Source organism: Crinia signifera, chromosome 6, assembly GCF_055691185.1.
Source record: "Crinia signifera chromosome 6, ASM5569118v1, whole genome shotgun sequence".
Taxonomy (NCBI): domain Eukaryota; kingdom Metazoa; phylum Chordata; class Amphibia; order Anura; family Myobatrachidae; genus Crinia; species Crinia signifera.
Window position 1 is genome coordinate 19,884,859 of NC_139222.1, and position 24,645 is coordinate 19,909,503.

The following is a 24,645-nucleotide window of genomic DNA, read 5'->3' on the forward strand; positions in this document are numbered from 1 at the left end:
ATAGAGAGAGTTATGTGATGTGCGGTCACCGTGCTGTCACTACTAATAATGCTGCATAATAATTGTCCCCTGTGCGAGGGAGCGGCGGCCATTTTCCCGTAGACCAATCCCCGCGTTCAGTGACGGCAGCATCTTATCAGCTCCCTGCTGGGGCAGCGCTGCTGATCTTACCTGAGGCTTCTCACTTCCAGCAGCCACGGTGATTAAGTTACTGGGGACCGAGAGAAGACATTGCTGTATCTGGCAGCAGGTGATGGTATTGTGCCGCCCTGGTGTTATTATACAGGGGGTGTGGCCTGTGGCGTCCTGTTATACAGGGGGAGTGGCCTGTGCTGGTCTGTTATACAGGGGGAGCGGCCTGTGGCGTCCTGTTATACAGGGGGAGCGGCCTGTGGTGTCCTGTTATACAGGGGGAGCGGCCTGTGGTGTCCTGTTATACAGGGGCAGCCGCCTGTGGTGTCCTGTTATATAGGGGGAGCCGCCTGTGGTGTCCTGTTATACAGGGGGAGCGGCCTGTGGTGTTCTGTTATACAGGAGGAGCAGCTTGTGGTGTCCTGTTATACAGGGGGAGCGGCCTGCGGCATCCTGTTATACAGGGGGAGCGTCCTGTGGCGTCCTGTTATACAGGGGGAGCAGCCTGTGGTGTTCCGTTATACAGGGGGAGCAGCTTGTGGTGTCCTGTTATACAGGGGGAGCAGCCTGCGGCATCCTGTTATACAAGGGGAGCCGCCTGTGCCGTCCTGTTATACAGGGGGAGCCGCCTGTGGCGTCCTGTTATACAGGGGGAGCAGCCTGCGGCGTCCTGTTATACAGGGGGAGCGGCCTGCGGCATCCTGTTATACAGGGGGAGCGTCCTGTGGTGTCCTGTAATACAGGGGGAGCAGCCTGTGGTGTTCCGTTATACAGGGGGAGCAGCTTGTGGTGTCCTGTTATACAGGGGGAGCAGCCTGCGGCATCCTGTTATACAAGGGGAGCCGCCTGTGCCGTCCTGTTATACAGGGGGAGCAGCCTGCGGCGTCCTGTTATACAGGGGGAGCAGCCTGCGGCGTCCTGTTATACAGGGCGAGCGGCCTGCGGCGTCCTGTTATACAGGGGGGTGGAGTGGCCTGTGGTGTCACGTTATACAATGGGGAGCAGCCTATGGTGTCCTGTTACTACTATACAGGAGGGAGTAGCCTGTGGCTAATTAATATTATAGATATACCTTTAGATACGATAACCCATTTCCCCAGTAAAAATTGTGTAAATACATATTTTCTATGGCCGCTATCCTGTTATACACATGTGATATTTCTTATAGGGGTTATCACAAATTTCTCTTCACCTACTCTGAGCAGGGGAAAAGTTGGTGAGAATCCCTATTCTGGGGTATAAATGTCAGGACTTGGTTCAGAACCCCCACCACCCTTAATATTAATTATACACTTTGAAGTTTTTAATAATTTTTAATTAGGCGATAATGAGTTGTCCATTCTGGTGCAAAAAAAGAGTGCAAGGTGATAGAAATGGGGGTACAAGGTATGGAACTGGGGTATTGGGGTGCTTTATGAGTGGGACAAGTGTTTTTATGCTTGCATGTGGGAATAATCCGTTTTTGCAAGGTTTTTGAAAGTCCTTTTAACCAAAATAAATACGCAAAGTGCCCATACACACTGCGATTATTGTATGTGTTTTGGGCTATATCACATTGCATGTGATTTGCATGGGATGCGATTGGGAACAAGCTCAAAAAGTATGTGCAGCTCATATTTTTGAACTATGGGATGGGATGCCCGTGAGAGCGTACAGCAAAAACACAGTGTGTATGGGCACCTTTATACCCATGTTCATATACCCCAAATATGAGAGTATTTATATGACACACATAAGCTGCTTTTCTTATTTTCAGTGTTTTTTATTGCAGCCGTTTAACATATTTTTAAATCTTTTTATTATACCCTCTGTTGCCCTGTTACTTTGCCATTTTTGGGGGTACAGGGTGATTTCCCTAATGTCACCTGCACTTGTCACCTGTTGTGCAATTATCTAATCGGATTGGTCAAAAAAAGTGAGCGCACATAACTGTGATAAGCGGCTTTTTGGGGGTGATAGGTGCGGTAACCTTACCTGCGATTGGGTGTCGGGTTATCACTGCTAATTGGATATCTCCCTATTATTATACAGAGGAAGCAGCCTATAGTGTTCCTTGTAGCAACCCGCATCTTTCATACCCTGCACAGTTCCTCTTCCCTTCCTGGGGTGTCGCTCTCTGCTGTGATGCTTCTAGCACAGGTCTGAACAGTGCTGAAATACAGACCACACTGTGCTAGAATCACCACAGCCGAGAGCAACACCGCAGGCAGGGAGGAGGGACTGCACGAGGTATGACAGATGCAGGGTACTATAGTGAACACTACCTATGTGAGGGTATTAATCACAGCTATACACTACTGGATCACAGCGACTACTTAATAACTGACCACACACTAGATGCTGACGCCTCACTGTGATTAATAATCTCTACTGAGCTGATCAGATGATAAGGATTAAATCACCATCTATATCCCTCATATGGGTAGAGGTGCCCCAAGCAGCTATTGGATATAATACTGCCATTTACATAAGGGTGACCTCAGTGTACGTATGATGTCATCTGATAAATTATGTATAACGGAATGGGATTATATGGTCGCCGAGTATTAGATCGACGGTGTTTTGGTCGAAGCCGTTAGTCAGACTGTACGGTTTTATCAAAAGTGTATAGATAGACAGTAGCATATGGTCCATCATAGTTAGATCGAAATATGCAAGGTCGAACGGCAGAAAGGTGGACCGCTATTAGGTCGGACTGTAAATAGGTCAAACACTATTAGGTCGACCGCATTTTGATCGACAAGTACGAGGTCGATTATCGCTAGGTCGGCCGCTATTAGGTCGACTGTTTCAAGGTCGAAAATTACAAGATCGAACCTTAATTGGTCGACCGCATTTAGATCGACAAGTACAAGGTCGATCATCAATAGGTCGTCCGCTATTAGGTCGACCGGTAAATATGTCGACCGTTTCAAGGTCGAAAATTACAAGGTCGATCAACAATAGGTGGCCCGCTATAAGGTCGACAAGTGCAAAGTCAACTGTTTATAATTTGAGCACATTTAGGACGCCTTACACAAGGTTCACCGTTAATAGGTTGACACATAAACCACGTTCTACAGCAGTATTCTGACGTGGCACCACAAGTGCCACAATGACCTGGCACTGCTCAGCGCTGCAAACACCCATTACACCGTCACCCATGAAGGTCTCCACCCCTGGGATCCCTCCATCTCCCTAGCTTCACCCATTAAATCCGGCACACCTATTGCCGGCTAAATGCAGACTCCCCAAGTCTCCCCATAGAGTCACACAGCCTCCCGTCTACATTTAGAAGCTCAACTCCACTCTAGCGCATTGCCGGGCCCTATCATGACTGCGGTGCCCAGTAGGCAGCTGCCCAGGGTGCCGGGATCTCGGGGGGGCGCTAAAGTCTGCCTATCAAATATTCGAGGATTTCTGTGGAGGATCCCTGTTGTACTTAATGCAGCTGGCTGCTGTGGAACCTCTGAGACCTCCCCCACACTTTCCCTAGAGGCATACTTCCCTACTTTGGTGCCTAAGAAGACTTATACCGGCCCTTGTGGCACCACAAGTGCCACAATGACCTGGCACTGCTCAGCGCTGCACACCCCCATTACACTGTCACCCATGAAGGTCTCCACCTCTGGTATCCCTCCATCTCCCTAGCTGCACCCATAAAATACTGCACCCCTATTCCTGGCTAAATGCAGACTCCCCAAGTCTCCCCATAGAGTCACACAGCCTCCCGTCTACATTTAGAAGCTCATTCCACGCTAGTTGATAGCGCTTTGCCAGGCTCTCTCATTACTGTGGCACTACAAGTGCCACAATGACCTGGCACTGCTCAGCGCTGCAAACACCCATTACACCGTCACCCATGAAGGTCTCCACCCCTGGGATCCCTCCATCTCCTTAGCTGCACCCATTAAATACGGCACACCTATTGCCGGCTAAATGCAGACTCCCCAATTCTCCCCATAGAGTCACACAGCCTCCCGTCTACATTTAGAAGCTCATTCCACGCTAGTTGATAGTGCTTTGCCAGGCTCTATCATTACTGTGGCACTACAAGTGCCACAATGACCTGGCACTGTGCAGCGCTGCAAACACCCATTACAGCCTCACCCATGAAGGTCTCCACCCCTGGGATCCCTTCATCTCCCTAGCTGCACCCATTAAATACGTCACCCCTAAGCACCCCTATACCTGACTAAATCCAGACTCCCCAAAGTCACACAGCCTCCCGTCTACATGTAGACCTCAGCTCCACGCTAGTTGATAGCGCTGTGCCGGGCTCTATTATTACTTGTAGTGCCATAGTAATAATAGAGCCGGGCAAAGCGCTATCAACTAGCATGGAGCTGAGGTCTACATGTAGACGGGAGGCTGTGTGACTTTGGGGAGTCTGGATTTAGTCAGGTATAGGGGTGCTTAGGGGTGCCGTATTTATTGGGTGCAGCTAGGGAGATGGAGGGATCCCAGGGGTGGAGACCTTCATGGGTGACAGTGTAATGGGTGTTTGCAGCGCTGCACATTGCCAGGTCATTCTGGCACTTGTAGTGCCACAGTAATAATAGAGCCTGGCAAAGCGCTATCAACTAGCATGGAGCTGTGGTCTACATGTAGACGGGAGGCTGTGTGACTTTGGGGAGTCTGGATTTAGTCAGGTATAGGGGTGCTTAGGGGTGACGTATTTAATGGGTGCAGCTAGGGAGATGGAGGGATCCCAGGGGTGGAGACCTTCATGGGTGAGGCTGTAATGGGTGTTTGCAGCGCTGCACAGTGCCAGGTCATTCTGGCACTTGTAGTGCCACAGTAATGATAGAGCCTGGCAAAGCGCTATCAACTAGCGTGGAATGAGCTTCTAAATGTAGACGGAAGGCTGTGTGACTATGGGGAGACTTGGGGAGTCTGCATTTAGCCGGCAATAGGGGTGCCGTATTTAATGGGTGCAGCTAGGGTGATGGAGGGATCCCAGGGGTGGAGACCTTCATGGGTGACGGTGTAATGGGGGTGTGCAGCGGTGAGCAGTGCCAGGTCATTGTGGCACTTGTGGTGCCACAAGGGCTGGTGTAAGTCTTCTTAGGCCCCAAAGTAGGGAAGTATGCCTCTAGGGAAAGTGTGGGGGAGGTCTCAGAGGTTCCACAGCAGCCAGCTGCATTAAGTACAACAGGGATCCTCACAGAAATCCTCTGAATATTTGATAGGCAGACTTTAGCACCCCCCGAGATCCCGGCACCCTGGGCAGCTGCCTACTGGGCGCCGCAGTCATGATAGGGCCCGGCAATGCGCTAGAGTGGGGCTGAGCGTCTAAATGTAGACGGGAGGCTGTGTGACTATGGGGAGACTTGGGGAGTCTGCATTTAGCCGGCAATAGGGGTGCCGTATTTAATGGGTGCAGCTAGGGTGATGGAGGGATCCCAGGGGTGGAGACCTTCATGGGTGACGGTGTAATGGGGGTGTGCAGCGCTGAGCAGTGCCAGGTCATTGTGGCACTTGTGGTGCCACAAGGGCCGGTGTAAGTCTTCTTAGGCACCAAAGTAGGGTAGTATGCCTCTAGGGAAAGTGTGGGGGAGGTCTCAGAGGTTCCACAGCAGCCAGCTGCATTAAGTACAACAGGGATCCTCACAGAAATCCTCTGAATATTTGATAGGCAGACTTTAGCACCCCCCGAGATCCCGGCACCCTGGGCAGCTGCCTACTGGGCGCCGTAGTCATGATAGGGCCCGGCAATGCGCGAGAGTGGGGCTGAGCGTCTAAATGTAGACGGGAGGCTCTGTGACTCTATGGGGAGGCTTGGGGAGTCTGCATTTAGCCAGGAATAGGGGTTGCGTGTTTATTGGGTGCAGCTAGGGAGATGGAGGGATCCCAGGGGTGGAGACCTTCATGGGTGACGGTGTAATGGGGGTATGCAGCGCTGAGCAGTGCCATGTCATCCTGGCACTTGTAGTGCCACGTCAGATGATTAGTGCAGAGTATTGAGAGTGGCAGGGTGTCATTACCGTCATGAATAGGTCCTACAAGAGTGCAGTAAGATGTTAACCTATTAACGGTCGACCTTGTGTACGGCGACCTAAATGCGCTCGACTTGTAAACGGTCGACCTTGCACTTGTCGACGAAATAGCGGTCGATCTAATGCAGTTCGATGTTATGTGTGTCGACATAGTTGTTGTCAATGTAAGTTCTGTCGATATATTGTATGTTCGATGTTCTGTGTTTCGACCTAGTTGTTGTCGATGTAACTGCGTTCGATCTAAAGCGGTTCGATCTTACGTGTGTCGACATAGTTGTTGTCGATGTATTGTATGGTCGGTGTTCTATGATTGCCGATCATGTTAATGTCGAACTTATGTTACATTCGACCTATAAGGTTTCGATGTAATGTAAGTGTCGACCTTTACAGTGTCTGTGAAGTGGTGGCGACCTAAGTTCGTTCGATCTTCCCGTGATCGACCAAATGACCGTATACCTGTATAACAAGTCTTCCCTCAGAGCACAGTACAGAAGTGTGTATAATATATAGGTCTTTATGTACAGTCATACTGACACAAGTAATGATTGCAGCAATAATACACAGACAGCCCAGTATCTAGTCACTTTTTTCATTGCAGCGATTCACAAACTGTGGGTCCCGACCTTCTCAGCATGAGGTCACGGCTCCATGTTGCTGACCGTCAGGCTGATGACTTCTCTGATCTCAGTCAGTGATCCAGCGAGTCTGTTAGTTCTGACTCCTTGCATCACTGGCTTAGAGATCTGAGGCGTCATCAACTGCCCTCCCTCCTCTCACCCACTGTCTCCTTCCCCTGTCACCCACTGCCTCCATGACCCAAAGCCTTTGTAGCAGGTATACATTTTACAATTACGCACAAATATAATAAATTACACATGTAAGGCAGTGCGATGTGACTGGAAATGTGACTGCTGGGAATGGGGCATCATACAGTAACACCAGTGGGTTGTGACCGGAGAGGTGACTGCTGGGAATGGGACATTATACAGTAACACCGGGGGGATGTGACCAGAGAGGTGACTGCTGGGAATGGGGCATCATACAGTAACACCGGTGGGTTGTGACCGGAGAGGTGACTGCTGGGAATGGGACATTATACAGTAACACTGGCGGATATGACCGGAGAGGTGACTGCTGGGAATGGGACATTATACAGTAACACCGGGGATGTGACCGGAGAGGTGACTGCTGGGAATACGACGTTAAACAGTAACACCGGGGGATGTGACCTGAGAGGTGACTGCTGGGAATGGGGCATTATACAGTAACACCGGGGATGTGACCGGAGAGGTGACTGCTGGGAATGGGACATTATACAGTAACACCGGGGGATGTGACTGGAGAGGTGACTGCTGGGAATGGGACATTATACAGTAACACCGGGGGATGTGACCGGAGAGGTGACTGCTGGGAATGGGACATTATACAGTAACACCGGGGATGTGACCGGAGAGGTGACTGCTGGGAATGGGACGTTATACAGTAACACCGGGGGATGTGACCGGAGAGGTGACTGCTGGGAATGGGACGTTATACAGTAACACCGGGGGATGTGACAGCTGGGAATGGGACGTTATACAGTAACACCGGGCGATGTGACCGGAGAGGTGTCTGCTGGGAATGGGACGTTATACAGTAACACCGGGGGATGTGACCGGAGAGGTGACTGCTGGGAATGGGACGTTATACAGTAACACCGGGGGATGTGACCGGAGAGGTGACTGCTGGGAATGGGACGTTATACAGTAACACCGGGGGATGTGACCGGAGAGGTGACTGCTGGGAATGGGACGTTATACAGTAACACCGGGGGATGTGACCGGAGAGGTGACTGCTGGGAATGGGACGTTATACAGTAACACCGGGGGATGTGACCGGAGAGGTGACTGCTGGGAATGGGACGTTATACAGTAACACCGAGGGATGTGACCGGAGAGGTGACTGCTGGGAATGGGACGTTATACAGTAACACCGGGGGATGTGACCGGAGTGGTGACTGCTGGGAATGGGTCGTTATACAGTAACACCGGGGGATGTGACTGGAGAGGTGACTGCTGGGAATGGGACGTTATACAGTAACACCGAGGGATGTGACAGGAGAGGTGACTGCTGGGAATGGGACGTTATACAGTAACACCGGGGGATGTGACCGGAGTGGTGACTGCTGGTAATGGGTCGTTATACAGTAACACAGGGGGATGTGACCTGAGAGGTGACTGCTGGGAATGGGGCGTTATACAGTAACACCGGAGGATGTGACCGGAGAGGTGACTGCTGAGAATGGGACGTTATACATTAGCACTGGGGGATGTGACCTGAGAGGTGACTGCTGGGAATGGGACGTTATACAGTAACACCGGGGGATGTGACCGGAGAGGTGACTGCTGGGAATGGGGCATTATACAGTAACACCGGGGTATGTGACCGGAGAGGTGACTGCTGGGAATGGGGCATTATACAGTAACACCAGGGGATGTGACCGGAGAGGTGACTGCTGGGAATGGGACATTATACAGTAACACCGGGGATGTGACCGGAGAGGTGACTGCTGGGAATGGGGCGTTATACAGTAACACCGGGGGATGTGACCGGAGAGGTGACAGCTGGGAATGGGACGTTATACAGTAACACCAGGGCATGTGTCAGGATGTCACTGTCTATCTCTCCATGCAGGAGGGCGAGTATATAGAGGAACGTAACGATCTGTACAAGGACAAGATTGATGGAGACTCTCTGGTCCCTCACATCACTGGGTAAGAGGAGACTTCTTTATTGTACAAGGAAGATCAGCTATAGGGGCCATCTACACACAATAATCATCTGATAATCACATATATACAATATCCGCAGTCACTGTGTGTCTCCTACAGATGGGCCCAGTAACAGAGATACCCCAGAGAGATGTCCCCGTCCTCTGTATTCCCAGGATAATCACATATATACCATGTCCTCAGTCACTGCGTGTCTCCTACAGATGCGCCCAGTAACAGAGATACCCCAGAGAGATGTCCCCGTCCTCGGTATTCCCAGGATAATCACATATATACCATGTCCTCAGTCACTGCGTGTCTCCTACAGATGGGCCAGTAACAGAGATACCCCAGAGAGATGTCCCTGTCCTCTGTATTCCCAGGATAATCACATATATACCATGTCCTCAGTCACTGTGTGTCTCCTACAGATGGGCCCAGTAACAGAGATACCCCAGAGAGATGTCCCTGTCCTCTGTATTCCCAGGATAATCACATATATACCGTGTCCTCAGTCACTGTGTGTCTCCTACAGATGGGCCCAGTAACAGATACCCCAGAGAGATGTCTCCGTCCTCTGTATTCCCAGGATAATCACATATATACAATGTACTCAGTCACTGCGTGTCTCCTACAGATGGGCCCTGTAACAGAGATACCCCAGAGAGATGTCCCCGTCCTCTGTATTCCCAGCACTGTACAGAGGAGACTCACAGGATCCCACAGGAGGATCAGGTAGGTGGGATTTAGGGTCTCCTCAATATAACAAAGTGACTGTCACTATATGAATTGCAGCAGTTTTGTATTATACACTGATATTTTACTGTATACAACAATATTTTTTGTCAATATCATCATCATTACTAATGTGGCATTTTGTGTAGGTTCAGTGTGAAGATTTCACTGATATTAAGGTAGAAGAAATAAAGGTAGAAGAGACGGATATGACTGTTATGAAGACAGAAGATACAGAGGGAGAAGAAACGGACGTGACTGATATGAAGCTAGTAGGAGAAGAATTTTATATGACAGATAAGAAAGAAGACACAGAAGACCCATATATGAGGGGTGATCAGCAGTGTAAGGAGGAAAAAATCCCTACAGATACCAGCACAGGTGAGGAATTATCACCTATTACATATTTTCCTTGTTCTGCCAATACAGCTTTCTCTTATCCTACACCCTCCTCTGTCAGACCAAACTAATGAGGACAATGCATCTGCTTAGTGGGGGAGTCAGGAGCCATGAGCCCCTATTATACTCCCGCTCTCCCCCTCACATCATGTCACTGTGTTACCAGCCCATAGATCTGACCAGTCTCCTCCCCGCACTCTCTGGTGTATCTCATACATCAGGAGCCATCAGCCCCTATTATACTCCTGCTCTCCCCCTCACATCATGTCACTGTGTGTTCCCAGCCCAGAGATCTGACCAGTCTCCTCCCCACACTCTCTGGTGTATCTCATACATCAGGAGCCATCAGCCCCTATTATACTCATGCTCTCCCCCCTCACATCATGTCACTGTGTGTTACCAGCCCAGAGATCTGACCAGTCTCCTCCCCACACTCTCTGGTGTATCTCATACATCAGGAGCCATCAGCCCCTATTATACTCATGCTCTCCCCCTCACATCATGTCACTGTGTGTTACCAGCCCAGAGATCTGACCAGTCTCCTCCCCGCACTCTGGTGTATCTCAAACATCAGGAGCCATCAGCCCCTATTATACTCCTGCTCTCCCCCTCACATCATGTCACTGTGTGTTACCAGCCCAGAGATCTGACCAGTCTCCTCCCCACACTCTCTGGTGTATCTCATACATCAGGAGCCATCAGCCCCTATTATACCCCTGCTCTCCCCCTCACATCATGTCACTGTGTGTTACCAGCTCAGAGATCTGACCAGTCTCCTCCCCGCACTCTCTGGTGTATCTGATACATCAGGATCCACTAGCCCCTATTATGCTACAGCTGGAGTAGTGGTAACCAGTGACTAGGACATGCTGCTAGTGCAGCCCACAACTACTGTGCTTAGCAGTTTACAGTAATCTTGGCCACAGATGACCAGTGAGGTGAGAGAGGGTCTGATCCTGGATGTTGCCAATACTGGGACAGGGACTGAATGTGGGGACTGTAAGAAAGGGTGGAGGTAAGGATGACACTAAGACAGCGGCCTTGTAGCATCGATGGTAAGGTGGCAGTGGATAGAAACATCATAGTAGGTGAGGGGACCCCAGATGGTGCGGAGAAAACCAGATCTTATTTACTAAGGGTTGATGTAGGGTTTCCACTGCTAAAACACACATTTACTAACAGTTGTATTTTTATATTTATTCCTAAATGGTAATAAATGTGTCATAACCCTAGAATCCAGCATTGATTTTAAGGGCGAGGTTCAATTGATCCATATAGCTCTATAGTATATATATAACCCTCGGCCGGGTACACACTTACAGATAGGTCTCTCAACAGATCGGCCAGAGTGTTCTCCATACACACTGCCCAATCCATAGTGGGTGGGTTCAAATCACAGCTGGCTGCTGCAGTGGGTTATAGGGGTGGTTGGCGGATCGCCCATGCACACAGCACGATGCACCAATATATCGGCCAGTGGCTGTGTTGCAGAGCTGAAATATTTTTTCTGACCGACACTGGCTGACAGACCAGCGATATATCGGCCAGTGTGTGCGCAGCATTAGACGTGTTCAGTTTAAGTGATAAAACATCCATGTACATTTGCTTCTCAATGTAAACAATTCTGTCATCTGTTTCCTGTAGATGGGCGCAGGAATACCTCGGAGGGAGATCTCATTGTGTCTCCAGATTATATACTAGAAGATAAGAACATCAGACAAGATTCTCCAGAAGAAAACCCCATTATCCCCAATACACACCCAACATTTCCCAGTGCAGATATTTCATCTGGTGCCTCTAGTCATGAGGAACCTTCTCCTGATCATTCAGACCTTACTACACACAGTACAGATCATAACGATGATACATTATCATCCAGTTCTGAGTTTGGTAAGAGTTCTATACACACAGGGATGAAACCATTTTCATGCTCTGAATGTGGGAAATGTTTTAAACATAAATCACATCTTGCTACACATGAGAGAGTTCACTCAGGTGAGAAACCATTTCCATGTTTTGAGTGTGGGAAATGTTTTACACAGAAAGCAGCTATGGTTGCACATGTGAGAGTTCATACAGGTGAGAAACCATTTTCATGCTTTGAATGTGGGAAATGTTTTAAAAAGAAATCACACCTTGTTGCACATGAGAGAGTTCACACAGGTGAGAAACCATTTCCGTGTTCTGAGTGTGGGAAATGTTTTACACAGAAAACATCTCTTATTGCACATATGAGAGTTCACACAGGTGAGAAACCATTTTCATGCTCTGAATGTGGGAAACATTTTAAAAAGAAATCACATCTTGTTGCACATGGGAGAGTTCACACAGGTGAGAAACCATTTCCGTGTTCTGAGTGTGGGAAATGTTTTACACAGAAAACAGCTCTTATTGCACATATGAGAGTTCATACAGATGAGAAACCATTTACATGTTCTGAATGTGGGAAATGTTTTAGAGAAAAAGCCAATCTAGTTACACATCAGAGAAGTCACACAGGTGAGAGGCCATTTCCATGCTCTGAATGTGGGAAAAGTTTTAGAAATAAATCACATCTTGTTACACATGAGAGAAGTCATACAGGGGAGAAACCATTTGCATGTTCTGAGTGTGGGAAATGTTTTACACAGAATGAAGCTCTTATTGCACATGTGAGAGTTCACACAGGTGAGAAACCATTTTCATGCTCCGAATGTGGGAAATGTTTTGCACAGAAATCAGATCTTGTTACACATGAGAGAGTTCACACAGGTGAGAAACCATTTCCATGTTCTGAGTGTGGGAAATGTTTTACACGGAAAGCAGCTCTTCTTGCACACATGACAGTTCACACAGGTGACAAACCGTTTCCATGTTCTGAGTGTGGGAAATGTTTTATACAGAGAGCAGCCCTTGTTGCACATTTGAGAGTTCACACCGATAAGAAACTGTTTTCATGCTCTGAATGTGGGAAATGTTTTAGGGAAAAATCCAATCTAGTTACCCATCAGAAAACTCACACAGGTGAGAGGCCATTTCCATGCTCTGAGTGTGGGAAATGTTTTAGAAATAAATCACATCTTGTTAGACATGAGAGAAGTCACACAGGTGAGAAACCATTTGCATGTTCTGAGTGTGGGAAATGTTTTACACAGAAGGAAGCTCTTATTACACATATGAGAGTTCACACAGGTGAGAAACCATTTCCATGTTCAGAGTGTGGGAAATGTTTTACACAAAGAGCAGCTCTTGTTGCACATTTGAGAGTTCACACTGGTAAGAAACTGTTTTCATTCTCTGAATGAGGATAATGTTTTATAAAGAAATCACATCTTGTAAGACATGAGAGAGTTCATACAGTTGAAAATTCATTCGGGAGTCCCTAGCTTTCTGTAACTTAGGCTTTTATAGCCCTCCTTACGTACGGTGTATGTAAACATGAGTGTTCCCTGTTCATATGAAACAAATGATCTTTGACCTCACAGGTTTCCCTTTCCCTCCCTTAGCTTGCCAGGCAGTTTCCTCTCTCTCCCCTCCGCACTGGGTCACATAACGAGAAGCCGATTATAACTAAAAGAAAGCAATTTCTCTGGGCAGTATTCAATGAGAAAAATTCACCCTGTTTTATGGCGAATTTGTGCTTTTTTCGCCTTGGACGGAGCATTTTGCTCTCCAAAAGCGAGCAACCCTATTCAATGTGAAATATTCGCCGTCTTTTTAAGTGATTTTCGCCGTCTCTCTCCGTGTAGCAATTCTCCATCTTTTCATGGAGAGCTGGAATGTGAACTTTTATACTAAAAGGTTTTTTTTTTTAATTTTGGTGTAAAAAAATCAGGATTTTTTTCTGTGAAGGGGCATGTTATTTTTATTCATGTGCTTATAGCACATGAATATATATTTAATTTAAAAAAAAAAATTTTTTTTTTTTTTTTTTTTTACACAGAGCAGCCAGCAGGGGGCCGGAGCGCTCGAGCCGCTCATTAGATATTCATATATTCACTGTACCCGATCATTACATATGCACGATCGGGTGCAGTGAATACTGGGTCCCCCGCTGGCTATAGGGGGAGCAGCTTGTGCTGCCTGGGTCCCGGGGGGGCTCACCTCCCCTCCACATATGTTCTGGGGCAGCCAGGGAGACTTTAATCTCCCTGGCTGCCACCGTCCCACGGCTCCCTGCCAGCTCCCTGCCGCGGACGCTCGTCCGCTGCAGGGGTTAAGACTCGCCGCGAGTCTTAATCACATTGAATAGAGCGAGCAGGAGTGGCAGCGAGCCCTCCGGAACAGGGCGAGTGGTTAACCTGTGGTTAGAGGGATGATCTATTTGTTATATCCCTATATATGAATTGTGTATTGTGATGTCATTGTGGACAAATTCTGATTGTTGATCCCCTGGTTGTTGTTAACCAATAAATGTTTATCCAACCTTATTTTAAATGTATTCAAATCTCTGAGCATCTGATGCCCCTGATACTTCTCCAAAATCACCCCTGCCGCCCTCCCCCCTTTACCGTCCCCAGACCTGAAATGATGGCAAATGAAAAGGTCACAGCTTATTAATTTGAGTATAATTTATGATGATTTCTGTTGGTGGCTAGGATAGTGCTGTGGGACACAGCCCTTAACGCTACAGAATCATGTACCAAACCAGGGGGCAAGGGTCCCCTTCTCACACCTGAACAATGTAACCAACCAGGGTTACCCTCTATGCCTCCCGACACCCCCCCTTTCCCCCTCTAATGGCTTCAGTGTTGGGCTCCTATACGGGTGGGACTGAGCACCTCTGCCTCAGTGGGGCTGTAATCCTGGTACCAAACCTTGGCTGGCCTGCAGTACTTCAGCCAAAGATAGGCTCCCCGAGCAGCAGCCTGCCACCTGACCATGACCTTCCCCCCCCTACGCTCCTAGCAGCCGTAGACCCTCCTCTGACAGGTGTACCCCATCCTCCGTATACAGGTGTTCCTTCTGGAATAGAATTTGGTCATGCCGAATAACCCTGCTCCCTACTGAATGCCCAGTAGCTTTGTGTCCAGATGCCTTGAGGTAAGACATAACAAGGGGTGGGGAGGGGTTTGGGGTGCAAACTCACTGGGACCCCCTGCACCTCTGCTGGCCGCCCGCTCATTTGCTTTCTTACCCTCCTTTGTCATTGCAATCATATCCAAGTATTTCCCTGCCTTGATGTCCCTCACCAGGGCGCTACGCACCCCTCTGTCCATGGTTGTGGATTCACATGTAAGTGACTCCACCGCGTCTAACTCCCTCCTCCTTCTTTTCTTACCCCGCCCTCCCATTCTTAAGCTGCCTAACCATTCTAATCAGCTTTGCCTGCTCTGGGTTAGCCTTGCCCGCATCACTGTTGCTCCCCCGATTCCAAGCTGGAATCCGATGATCCCATGTCTGACTCACAAATTTTCATCCATCTCACCTCGTCTGTGGCGTTGCCACTTGCTTGTGGTTCCTCTCCTCTTGGCTGGTTGCCGGCCCGTTTCCCATCTCCCGTACCACCTTCATGCACATCTCCCGGAGCCGTCTCAGCTGAGGACCTCTGTTCGTATGCCACCTCTCAATTGCCTTCTACCTGGCCTGTGACTGACAAAACAGAATTGTTGGCAATTGCTTCTTCTTGCGGACTTCTTCTGCTCTGTGCCCCCTCCCTGCTGTCGCTGGGCGGAGGTTGGGATCTGCCCTGCGTGCATCTGTAGGATGTTTTGTTGGGAGTAATGTGCTTCTTGGTCCGGCATACTAGCTCAGGTGCTGCCATAGCGCCAGGCCCGGGCCCGCTGTAGGGGTTTGGCTGTGGCACCGCACTGTAGCAGGTAACTGCCAATGGGCCCCCTTGGCTGACTAAATTGCTGGTGGGAGTGCTGTTGATAAGGTGCATGGTTGGTTTGTCCAGAATGGAGGTAGTACCACCAGTCCTGGGGGATGGTATGGCCTAGGTAGAGGGGGCGGTAATTGGGGTCCCAGTGAGTTTGCACCAGGGGATTGTGGTGTAGGCATGGGCAGATGGGCCTGCATGATGGCTGTAAGTGGTGGGCCCTTGTTGCACATATTGGGAGGGGCCTTGCTGACCGTTTTGGGCTGGTGCCTGGTTTGGGTATAAGCCTGCTCCTTGCTGGGTGTAGGGGGCAGGCATGAGGAGCATGTGGCTGCTGGTGGGCCTCGCGGTGGCTGGCTGGGGCAGAGCCTGCTGCTTCGGCTGCCATCCCCTGCCCGCTAGCAGTAGGCGTAGGATAGAGTGGGGATGGGAGGATACTTTGCTGGGGGAATCTACTTACCCGCCCTGGGACCGATGACCCAGAGCCCACTGCTTTCTCCATTCTGGGGCCGTCTCCTCGCCTCCATCCTCTCGCAGAACCCGGTCACCGCGATGCCATCCCCAGGAGCTGTGGTTGGTGTGCCTCATCCTGATGCTGCTGGGGCCTTCCTCTGGGCTCCTGCGGTATCCCCTGAAAACGTGCTGGGGCTTATTTGCATTGCTTAGGCCTCTCCGAGGCTGCTGGCTTCTGTGAAGGTGAATCTTCATTCCTGTCTGCTTGCTGTGTGTCTCCCTGCTCCTACCCCCCCCTTTAAATATGCCTTTAGGCCTGAGGAGGGGAAACCCTACCCCCCTTTCCCTACCCTCTGTCCCCTCCTTACCCTTTGTTTGCTTCTTCCTAGCTTCTTTTCCCGTACACCCTCTTACCTCACATCCTTATTATTTATCACCCTTCGTGGCTATTTGTTGCCCAGTTCCTTTATTACTGTATGTCTGCCGACACCACCTCTCCAGGAAGCGAGTTCCACAACTTAATTGTTCTGACCGTAAAAAAAATGTTTTCTTCTAAGGGTACCAAAGCTTCTGTCCTTTTAGTCTAGCTCATGTCCTAGCCTCCTTAACCCCTTCAGTGGTGTTTTTTGTTTTTTTTTAGGGAGAACTCTCCACTGGAAGAGTTTTTTTTCTGGGGAGCGCTCACTAAAAAAAAAAAACACCACTGTAACCCCACGTCCGGGCAGCACCACTGAACACTCCATCGGCCCTGCCCCCGGCAACCCTGCTGTGTGCGGCGTGACTTTAAAAGGTCATGCCACACACAGCCGAGGCCAGACAACAGCTGAAGCTGAGCGCAGTGCTGATCTTGGCGCTCAGCGGCGCTACTCGGCAGGATTGAGCGTAGGCAGTGGCCCTCCCGAAAATTTTCTGGGTTTGCCAGTCTGCGCACTGGAGCATAACCCGGAAAATTCTCGGGAGGGGATAAAGCATAAAGGTTGCCTGACAGTTCCTTATATTGGCCTCTGATATATTAGTACATGTTGAGCATATCTCCCTTTAAACGCCACTTTTCTAGTGTAAACAATTCCAATTTCTCCAGTCTGTCCTCATAGCTTAAATTCTCCAACCCTTTTATTAGCTTTGTTGCTCTTCTCTGGACTTTTTCCAGGTCTAGGATTCCTTTTTATACTGCGGAACCCTGAATTGCACTCCAAATTCTAGATGTGGTCTAACCAATGCCTTGAACCTAGCTTCCATGCCCCTTCTTATAGAGGCTAGTATCCGGTTGGCCTTATTACCTGTTACATGACACTGAGCACTACACCCCAGTTTGTTGTCGATTTGGACTCCTAGATCCTTTTCCAATTCTAATTTACCCAATGCCACCCCACTTATATTATAACTAGCACACTGGTCATGTCTCCCAAGATACATAACATTGCATTAATCAACATTGAACCTCATTTTCCAAATTTCACCATACGCATCTAGTTTATTTAGATCGCTCTGAAGTGTGAAGACATCCTTGTCTATTCTTATCACCCTGCAGTTTTGTGTCATCCGCAAAGATGTAATCCCACCCCTATATCATTAATGAATAAGAGAGGCCCTATCGTCGAACCCTGTGGTACTCCACTTAGTACTGGTATCCTACAGGAAACTGCCCCGTTTACAACCACTTTTGTTCTCTATCCTGCAGCAAGTTTCTTAGGGCCTTATTCTAGTTCACTCTTTCGGACAAAATCCTTCTTAGATGGACAAAACCATGTGCACTGCAGGGGGGGGCAGCTGAAAAATGTGCAGAGAGAATTAGATTTGGGTGAGTTGTTTCTGTGCAGGGTAAATACTGGCTGCTTTATTTCTACATTGTAATATAGATCTCACTTTGAAGTAAAACCCCACCCAAATCTAATTCTCTCTGCACAAGTTACATCTGCCCCATCTGCAGTGCACATGGTTTTGTCCATCTAAGAAGGATTTTGTCAGAAAGAGTGAACCAGAATAAGGCCCTTACTGAGGAAGGTGTACAACTTCCATAGTGCTCTTATTGCAATGCTGATGCAAGAAAGACATTACTGAGAACCATTCTATAAAACATAATTATTTATCACTATGCAAAATAATACAATACCACATGAAAAGACCTCGCTCTCGGCTCATCTCGGCTTCTCTTCTCGTTCGACACACCACAAGAACCGTTGGGTGTGGTTGTGGCAATACTTAAATTATGATGATTTTGGGCAGACACTCCTACTAATACATCATGATACGTCCTTTTTTGGGGCTATACACCTGTCCATGTATAGTAATTCTAGCTGCGTAGAGATGTTGTCAGTAATCATATATTGTCTTGTGACTTAGGCCCTTATTCTGATCGGTGCGGCCGGATCCGATTATGCGGCCAGGACCGTGCGTGCGAAACCCCGCCTTCCATACGGATCGCCAACTCCGTCCGTATGCGGTAAGAAGCTGGCCGAACGGACCGCACGTGTATTTTTCACGGAATACGCCTCCTCCATCTCAGGGAACCTCCCCCATCATTCGATGGTCGCAGACCATCGAATGCAGGACCGAGTGCTCCACCAGCTCCCGCAACCTCAGACCACACGGACATTTTTCCGTGCAAAAGCAGGGATCTGGGCGGGCAGCTAACATCCGTGTCATATGTCCGCCCCCTACACGTGCGTCACGGCCGCATTACCATACGGACGCCCAGCGTTTGCATGGGAACGCCCATGAAACGCGGGGCGTATGCATATGGTAATGAGCCCAAATAGCCCTTCACGCCCCTCTCCACCCCCTGTTCGGAGTGTTCACATATCATGCGGGATTTGGCCGTACGCCCCGCTCGCACATGCGCAGAGACGCCTCTGCACATGCGCAGACACAAAACATCGGCGGGCCGAACGCACGCGGATATATCCACACCGACCAGAATAAGGGCCTAAGTTATATGTGTGCAAAAGATCACTTCCAAAGGGCGTTAAGATTATTCTGGAAGGAACATTACATAACATATCCTGTTGCGTTATACAAAACATCGGGATTTCATTTGTTAACTTATTGTTACAAAATGGAGGCTGCTATGATGTGATATTGAAATAAGCCTATAGATGTTGATGTTCAATGGCTAGAATCATATCTTTAACAATTCCACCCTTTGATCAGGGACATTATACATGTTCCCTGTCAACTCCATGGAACTCAAAATTCATTCAACGTCATCTCATATTGGCTCTCAATGATTCTCTTCCTTGAAGTAACACTCTGACGACATCATAGTCTATATTTATAAATTGTGTAGATAATCAAAATTGGTATTTTTATCACAAGAATAAACTTTGTCACAGAACACATTATATTTGACTATTATTTTTCTATTCTTGGGAAACATGGCCTAAGATCTAACCATGACTATCCTGCATCATTTACCGTATTTTATCATTATATCATTTTCTATGTTTGTAACATTATCAGTCAAATAGTTACAACAACATTTACTATCAAACATCTACAAATTTTTACCCATATTCCCAATTCCTCCATTTTAATAATCAACCTCTTATGTGGCACAGTATCAAAAGCCTTAGCAAAATCCCGGAAGACCTTGTCTACAGAATTTTCATTATCTAGGTCAGGGATGGGGAACCTTCGGCCCTCCAGATCTTGTTGAACTACACATCCCAGCATGCATTGTAACAGTTTTAGCATGGCCAAAAAGCAAAACTGTAGCAGGGCATGCTGGGATGTTTAGTTCAACAACATCTGGAGGGAAAAAGGTCCTCCATCCCTGAACTAGGTTCTTGCTGATTTCCTAGTAAAAGCTTGTGATTTTCTTTTTTAGAAACCCTTATTGGTTAATACTGATTATACTATGCATCTCTAAGTGTTTTTGTATATTATCTCCTTAAAAATCCCTCTAATAATTTACTCACTGTTGATGTTAAGCTCACAGGTCTAAAATTTGCTGAGTAGTCCCGTTTTCCTTTTTTGAATATTGGTACTACTTCTTCTGTTTACCAGCCCTTTGGCACTGTACCAGATGAAAATGCAGTACTTGATAATTCCTCCCTTCATTTATTTAGAACCCTAGGATTAATGCCGTCCGGACCTGATTTGTTTGTTTTGATTTTGCCTTTTTTTTTTTTTTATCTCTTCTGTAGTGAATTCAATATTAAGTTTTAGAAGGGTCCTCCCAGTTGTGGTGCCTGTGGGTTCTACTGTCTGCTCCTCCCTAGTAAAGGCAGATGAGAAAAATGTATTTCCCAGTTCTGCTTTGTCCTTATCCTCAGTAAACTTATTTCCATTTACATTGGTTAAAGGGCCTATATTCCATACTTGCCGACTTTTCGGATAGCCCGGAGAGGGCAGCTGGATCTTCAGGTCAGGGGGCGGGGACGGGGATGATGACTGAAAGCCCCGCTCCCAATACAGGCAAACCCCGCGATTCGAGGGTCCGCGAGTAGGGGGCGGGGCTAAAATGAAATTATAGTGGTTCATACAGTAATTACATCACATAATTATGCAACATGATTAAGCAACTAGTGACCACCTGTATGGAGAAATGCTGATTTTAAAGCACTTTAGAGTCACAAAGTCGTGTTAGTCTTGTATCGGGATGCCAGGGAATCCCTATACATCCTAGATGCCAATCTCGAGTTCTGGGTTTGAAAAAATGCTCAATCCTGGGATTCTCGAGATCCCAGGATTGGCATCCCTAAAAAAATAATCACGCCCTGTCCACCCCACAGATATACTTACAGGGGCAGGCGGCGCTGCGGGGGTGCCTGCCTGGTGCCAGTGGTAGCAGCAGCATCAGCTGGGCAGTTGGGGAGGCCAGGAGTTACAGTGGGGCCGGGAGCGGTCAGCTGTGGCAGGACACCGTGGCCTGCACGGCGTGACGGTCAGAGGTCACAGGCCGCATGCCGGGGTTGGGAACAGCCGGGCGGATTATGAGCATGCGAAAACTAATCCCGAAATTGGATACTCCAATCCCAGGATTGAAATCCCGGACATTTTGGAGCCAAATCTCAGGATCCAGGATTGGCCACCCTAGTCTTGTATTCAAGATTTGGTATAATAGATTAAACAGCTTTTTCTGTTAGTAATTAATCCAATTTCAAGTAACAAGTCGGTCTTTTATTGTATCCAAATATGTATCCACTTATGATGAATATGGAGTTCCTTGGGTCAGTTGTAGGACCTGCACCTTCAGCGCCACGGATCAGGTCAGAGACAATACCAGCTATTCGATTCTAACTGTGTTCCACATATGTGGGCAGGTGCGGGAACCATCCCCCTGCTGTCCGGTGTCCATTCCCAGCTGCTTTGTTCTCACAACTCTAGTCCATGTAATCCTATGTACACATTTGTCAATATATCAGTTTCCACTTCTATTATTAATGCATTTATTTGCAGTCTAGACTGCATATATAAAACAGCGGTACTTATGTAATATCTGGGCTCCCGTTTTTCTTATGAGACCGCGTCCGCTCGCCACGCTTCGGGCACGGTGGCTCGCCACACTATATACAAACAACTCCATGCGTAGTTGGATAGTAGGGGTATGAAAAAATAGGGTGCATTTAACATGGGAGCCCAGATAATACATAAGTACCAAAACAGCTTCCTCAGGAGTTCTGCAGCCTATATAACCAGGACCCTGTCAGTGTTAGGGTAGCCTCTGTAGCCTATATAAGCAGGACCCTGTCAGTGTTAGGGTAGCCTCTGTAGCCTATATAACCAGGACCCTGTCAGTGTTAGGGTAGCCTCTGTAACCTATATAACCAGGACCCTGTTAGTGTTAGGGTACCCTATATAAACAGGACCCTGTCAGTGTTAGGGTATCCTCTGTAGACTATATAACTAGGACCCTGTCAGTGTTAGGGTAGCCTATATAACCAGGACCCTGTCAGTGTTAGGGTAGCCTCTGTAGCCTATATAACCAGGACCCTGTCAGTGTTAGGGTAGCCTCTGTAGACTATATAACCAGGACCCTGTCAGTGTTAGGGTAGCCTATATAACCAGAACCCTGTCAGTGTTAGGGTAGCCTCTATAACCAGGTGCCTGTCAGTGTTAGGGTAGCCTATACAACCAGGACCCTGTCAGTGTTAGGGTAGCCTCTGTAGCCTATATAAACAGGACCCTGTCAGTGTTAGGGTAGCCTCTGTAGCCTATATAAACAGGACACTGTCAGTGTTAGGGTAGCCTCTGTAGCCTATATAACCAGGACTCTGTAAGTGTTAGGGTAGCCTCTATAACCAGGACCCTGTCAGTGTTAGGGTAGCCTCTGTAACCTATATAACCAGGACCCTGTTAGTGTTAGGGTAACCTATATAAACAGGACCCTGTCAGTGTTAGGGTATCCTCTGTAGACTATATAACTAGGACCCTGTCAGTGTTAGGGTAGCCTATATAACCAGGACCCTGTCAGTGTTAGGGTAGCCTCTGTAGCCTATATAACCAGGACCCTGTCAGTGTTAGGGTAGCCTCTGTAGCCTATATAACCAGGACACTGTCAGTGTTAGGGTAGCCTATATAACCAGAACCCTGTCATTGTTAGGGTAGCCTCTGTAGACTATATAACCAGGACCCTGTCAGTGTTAGGGTAGCCTATATAACCAGAACCCTGTCAGTGTTAGGGTAGCCTCTATAACCAGGTGCCTGTCAGTGTTAGGGTAGCCTATACAACCAGGACCCTGTCAGTGTTAGGGTAGCCTCTGTAGCCTATATAAACAGGACCCTGTCAGTGTTAGGGTAGCCTCTGTAGCCTATATAAACAGGACCCTGTCAGTGGTAGGGTAGCCTCTGTAGCCTATGTAACCAGGACTCTGTAAGTGTTAGGGTAGCCTCTATAACCAGGACCCTGTCAGTGTTAGGGTAGCCTCTATAACCAGGACCCTGTCAGTGTTAGTGTAGCCTATATAAACAGGACCCTGTCTGTGTTAGGGTAGTCTCTGTAGACTCTATAACCAGGACCCTGTCAGTGTTAGGGTAGCCTCTATAACCAGGACTCTGTCAGTGTTAGGGTAGCCTCTATAACCAGGACCCTGTCAGTGTTAGCGAAGCCTCTGTAGACTCTATAACCAGGAACATGTCAGTGTTAGGGTAGCCTCTGTAGCTTATATAACCAGGACCCTGTCAGTGTTAGGGTAGCCTCTGCAGCCTATATAACCAGGACCCTGTCAGTGTTGGGGTAGCCTCTGTAGCCTATATAACCATGACCCTGTCAGTGTTAGGGTAGCCTCCTTCTTGGATGAACACTGACTGCAGAAGTGCCAGGAAGAAACCAACTCAGCCTCTTGATACAGGGGGCGGGGCTCCTGAGTTTGCTGATGATGTGTATGCTGTACTGGAAATCCTGCTGATAACAACCATAGATAACCATAGATAAGTATACTTTAATAAATTCATACTTTAATAATAGTCATTTGCTGAAGTACTTTTCTGGGATCCAGACATCTTGGTCTCTTTGAACTTTAACCCACCGGTAACAGAATACGAATGGCTACATCATTGGAAAATATGAATGAGGATAATATGATGAAATTAGTCGCATTCTCCATTCGGATTGTATATGACCGATCTCATTCATACCAGTTTACAAGGGGATCTGCCGTATACGCCCATCTTAGTACATTCCCCCCTATGTGTCTCATGTTATATAATGGGGGATCCTGCCACATAGCATCAGACACCGGCATCTGCCCTGTGGGAACAAATTATCTCCCAGCTCTGACCCCAGTGACAGAGTAACAGATCCCACATTATGGGGCTCATGTGGAGGTGGCCGGGAGTTGTGTCTAAGTACCGGATGCCAAATGGGATCCATAAAGCTGCATGGTGCTGGGCTCGTGGGCTGTGAGTACCACGGAACGTGGCCGGCTCGGCAATCCCAGCACATGCACCTCCTACATAGGTGCCCGGGGTGTGAGAAGAGGCGCAGAGTCATAGTGATGGCCCAAATATCAGTATACACCACACACATTACAGTACAGGGTCACACAGTGTATTTATTACATATATATTGCAGAGAGGCCGTTATACATAAAGCACAGGTACAACAATGCGGTTATATAATGACTCAGTAATACATACACCAGCTGCTTTCCCATATACAGTCAGACTAGGAGACATGGAGTCTTATTGCACACTGATCGCTCATGTCACTGTAACCATGGCAATACATCACAGCAGCAATAGAACTGGAACATCATCATAACTGGCATATGCAGTCAGCCAATCAGATGTGGCCACCGGCATTACATGTGTGTAACTTGCACCAAAGGTGGAGAGAAACAAAGAGGGTACAATTTACACTACTGTGGAGTCCATGTCAACACAGACACCAAAAAATGTGAAAAACTCATGTGGACCTAGTATGTATAATTCCAGGATTTATCAAACTAAATGTGAC

The 24,645-nt window shown here is 48.0% G+C and overlaps 2 protein-coding genes across 2 annotated transcripts in view; one reads left to right on the top strand and one right to left on the bottom strand.

Annotated features, from left to right (window-relative positions):
• LOC146010039 (uncharacterized) overlaps window positions 1-304 on the bottom strand; it is a 136,500-nt gene extending 136,196 nt beyond the window's left edge. Inside the window, exon 1 of the mRNA XM_083150870.1 lies at window positions 172-304. The gene's annotated coding sequence lies outside the window, so the exon portion shown is untranslated. The remainder of the gene's footprint in view (window positions 1-171) is intronic.
• Window positions 111-17,962, top strand: LOC146010060 (uncharacterized). Its single transcript, XM_083150921.1, has 5 exons — window positions 111-199; window positions 8,784-8,863; window positions 9,498-9,595; window positions 9,745-9,976; window positions 11,639-17,962. Exons 2-5 carry the CDS (start codon window positions 8,833-8,835, stop codon window positions 13,276-13,278), a joined length of 2,001 nt encoding a protein of 666 aa, XP_083007047.1. The 5' UTR covers window positions 111-199; window positions 8,784-8,832; the 3' UTR covers window positions 13,279-17,962.
• The last annotated feature ends 6,683 nt before the right edge of the window (window positions 17,963-24,645 follow it).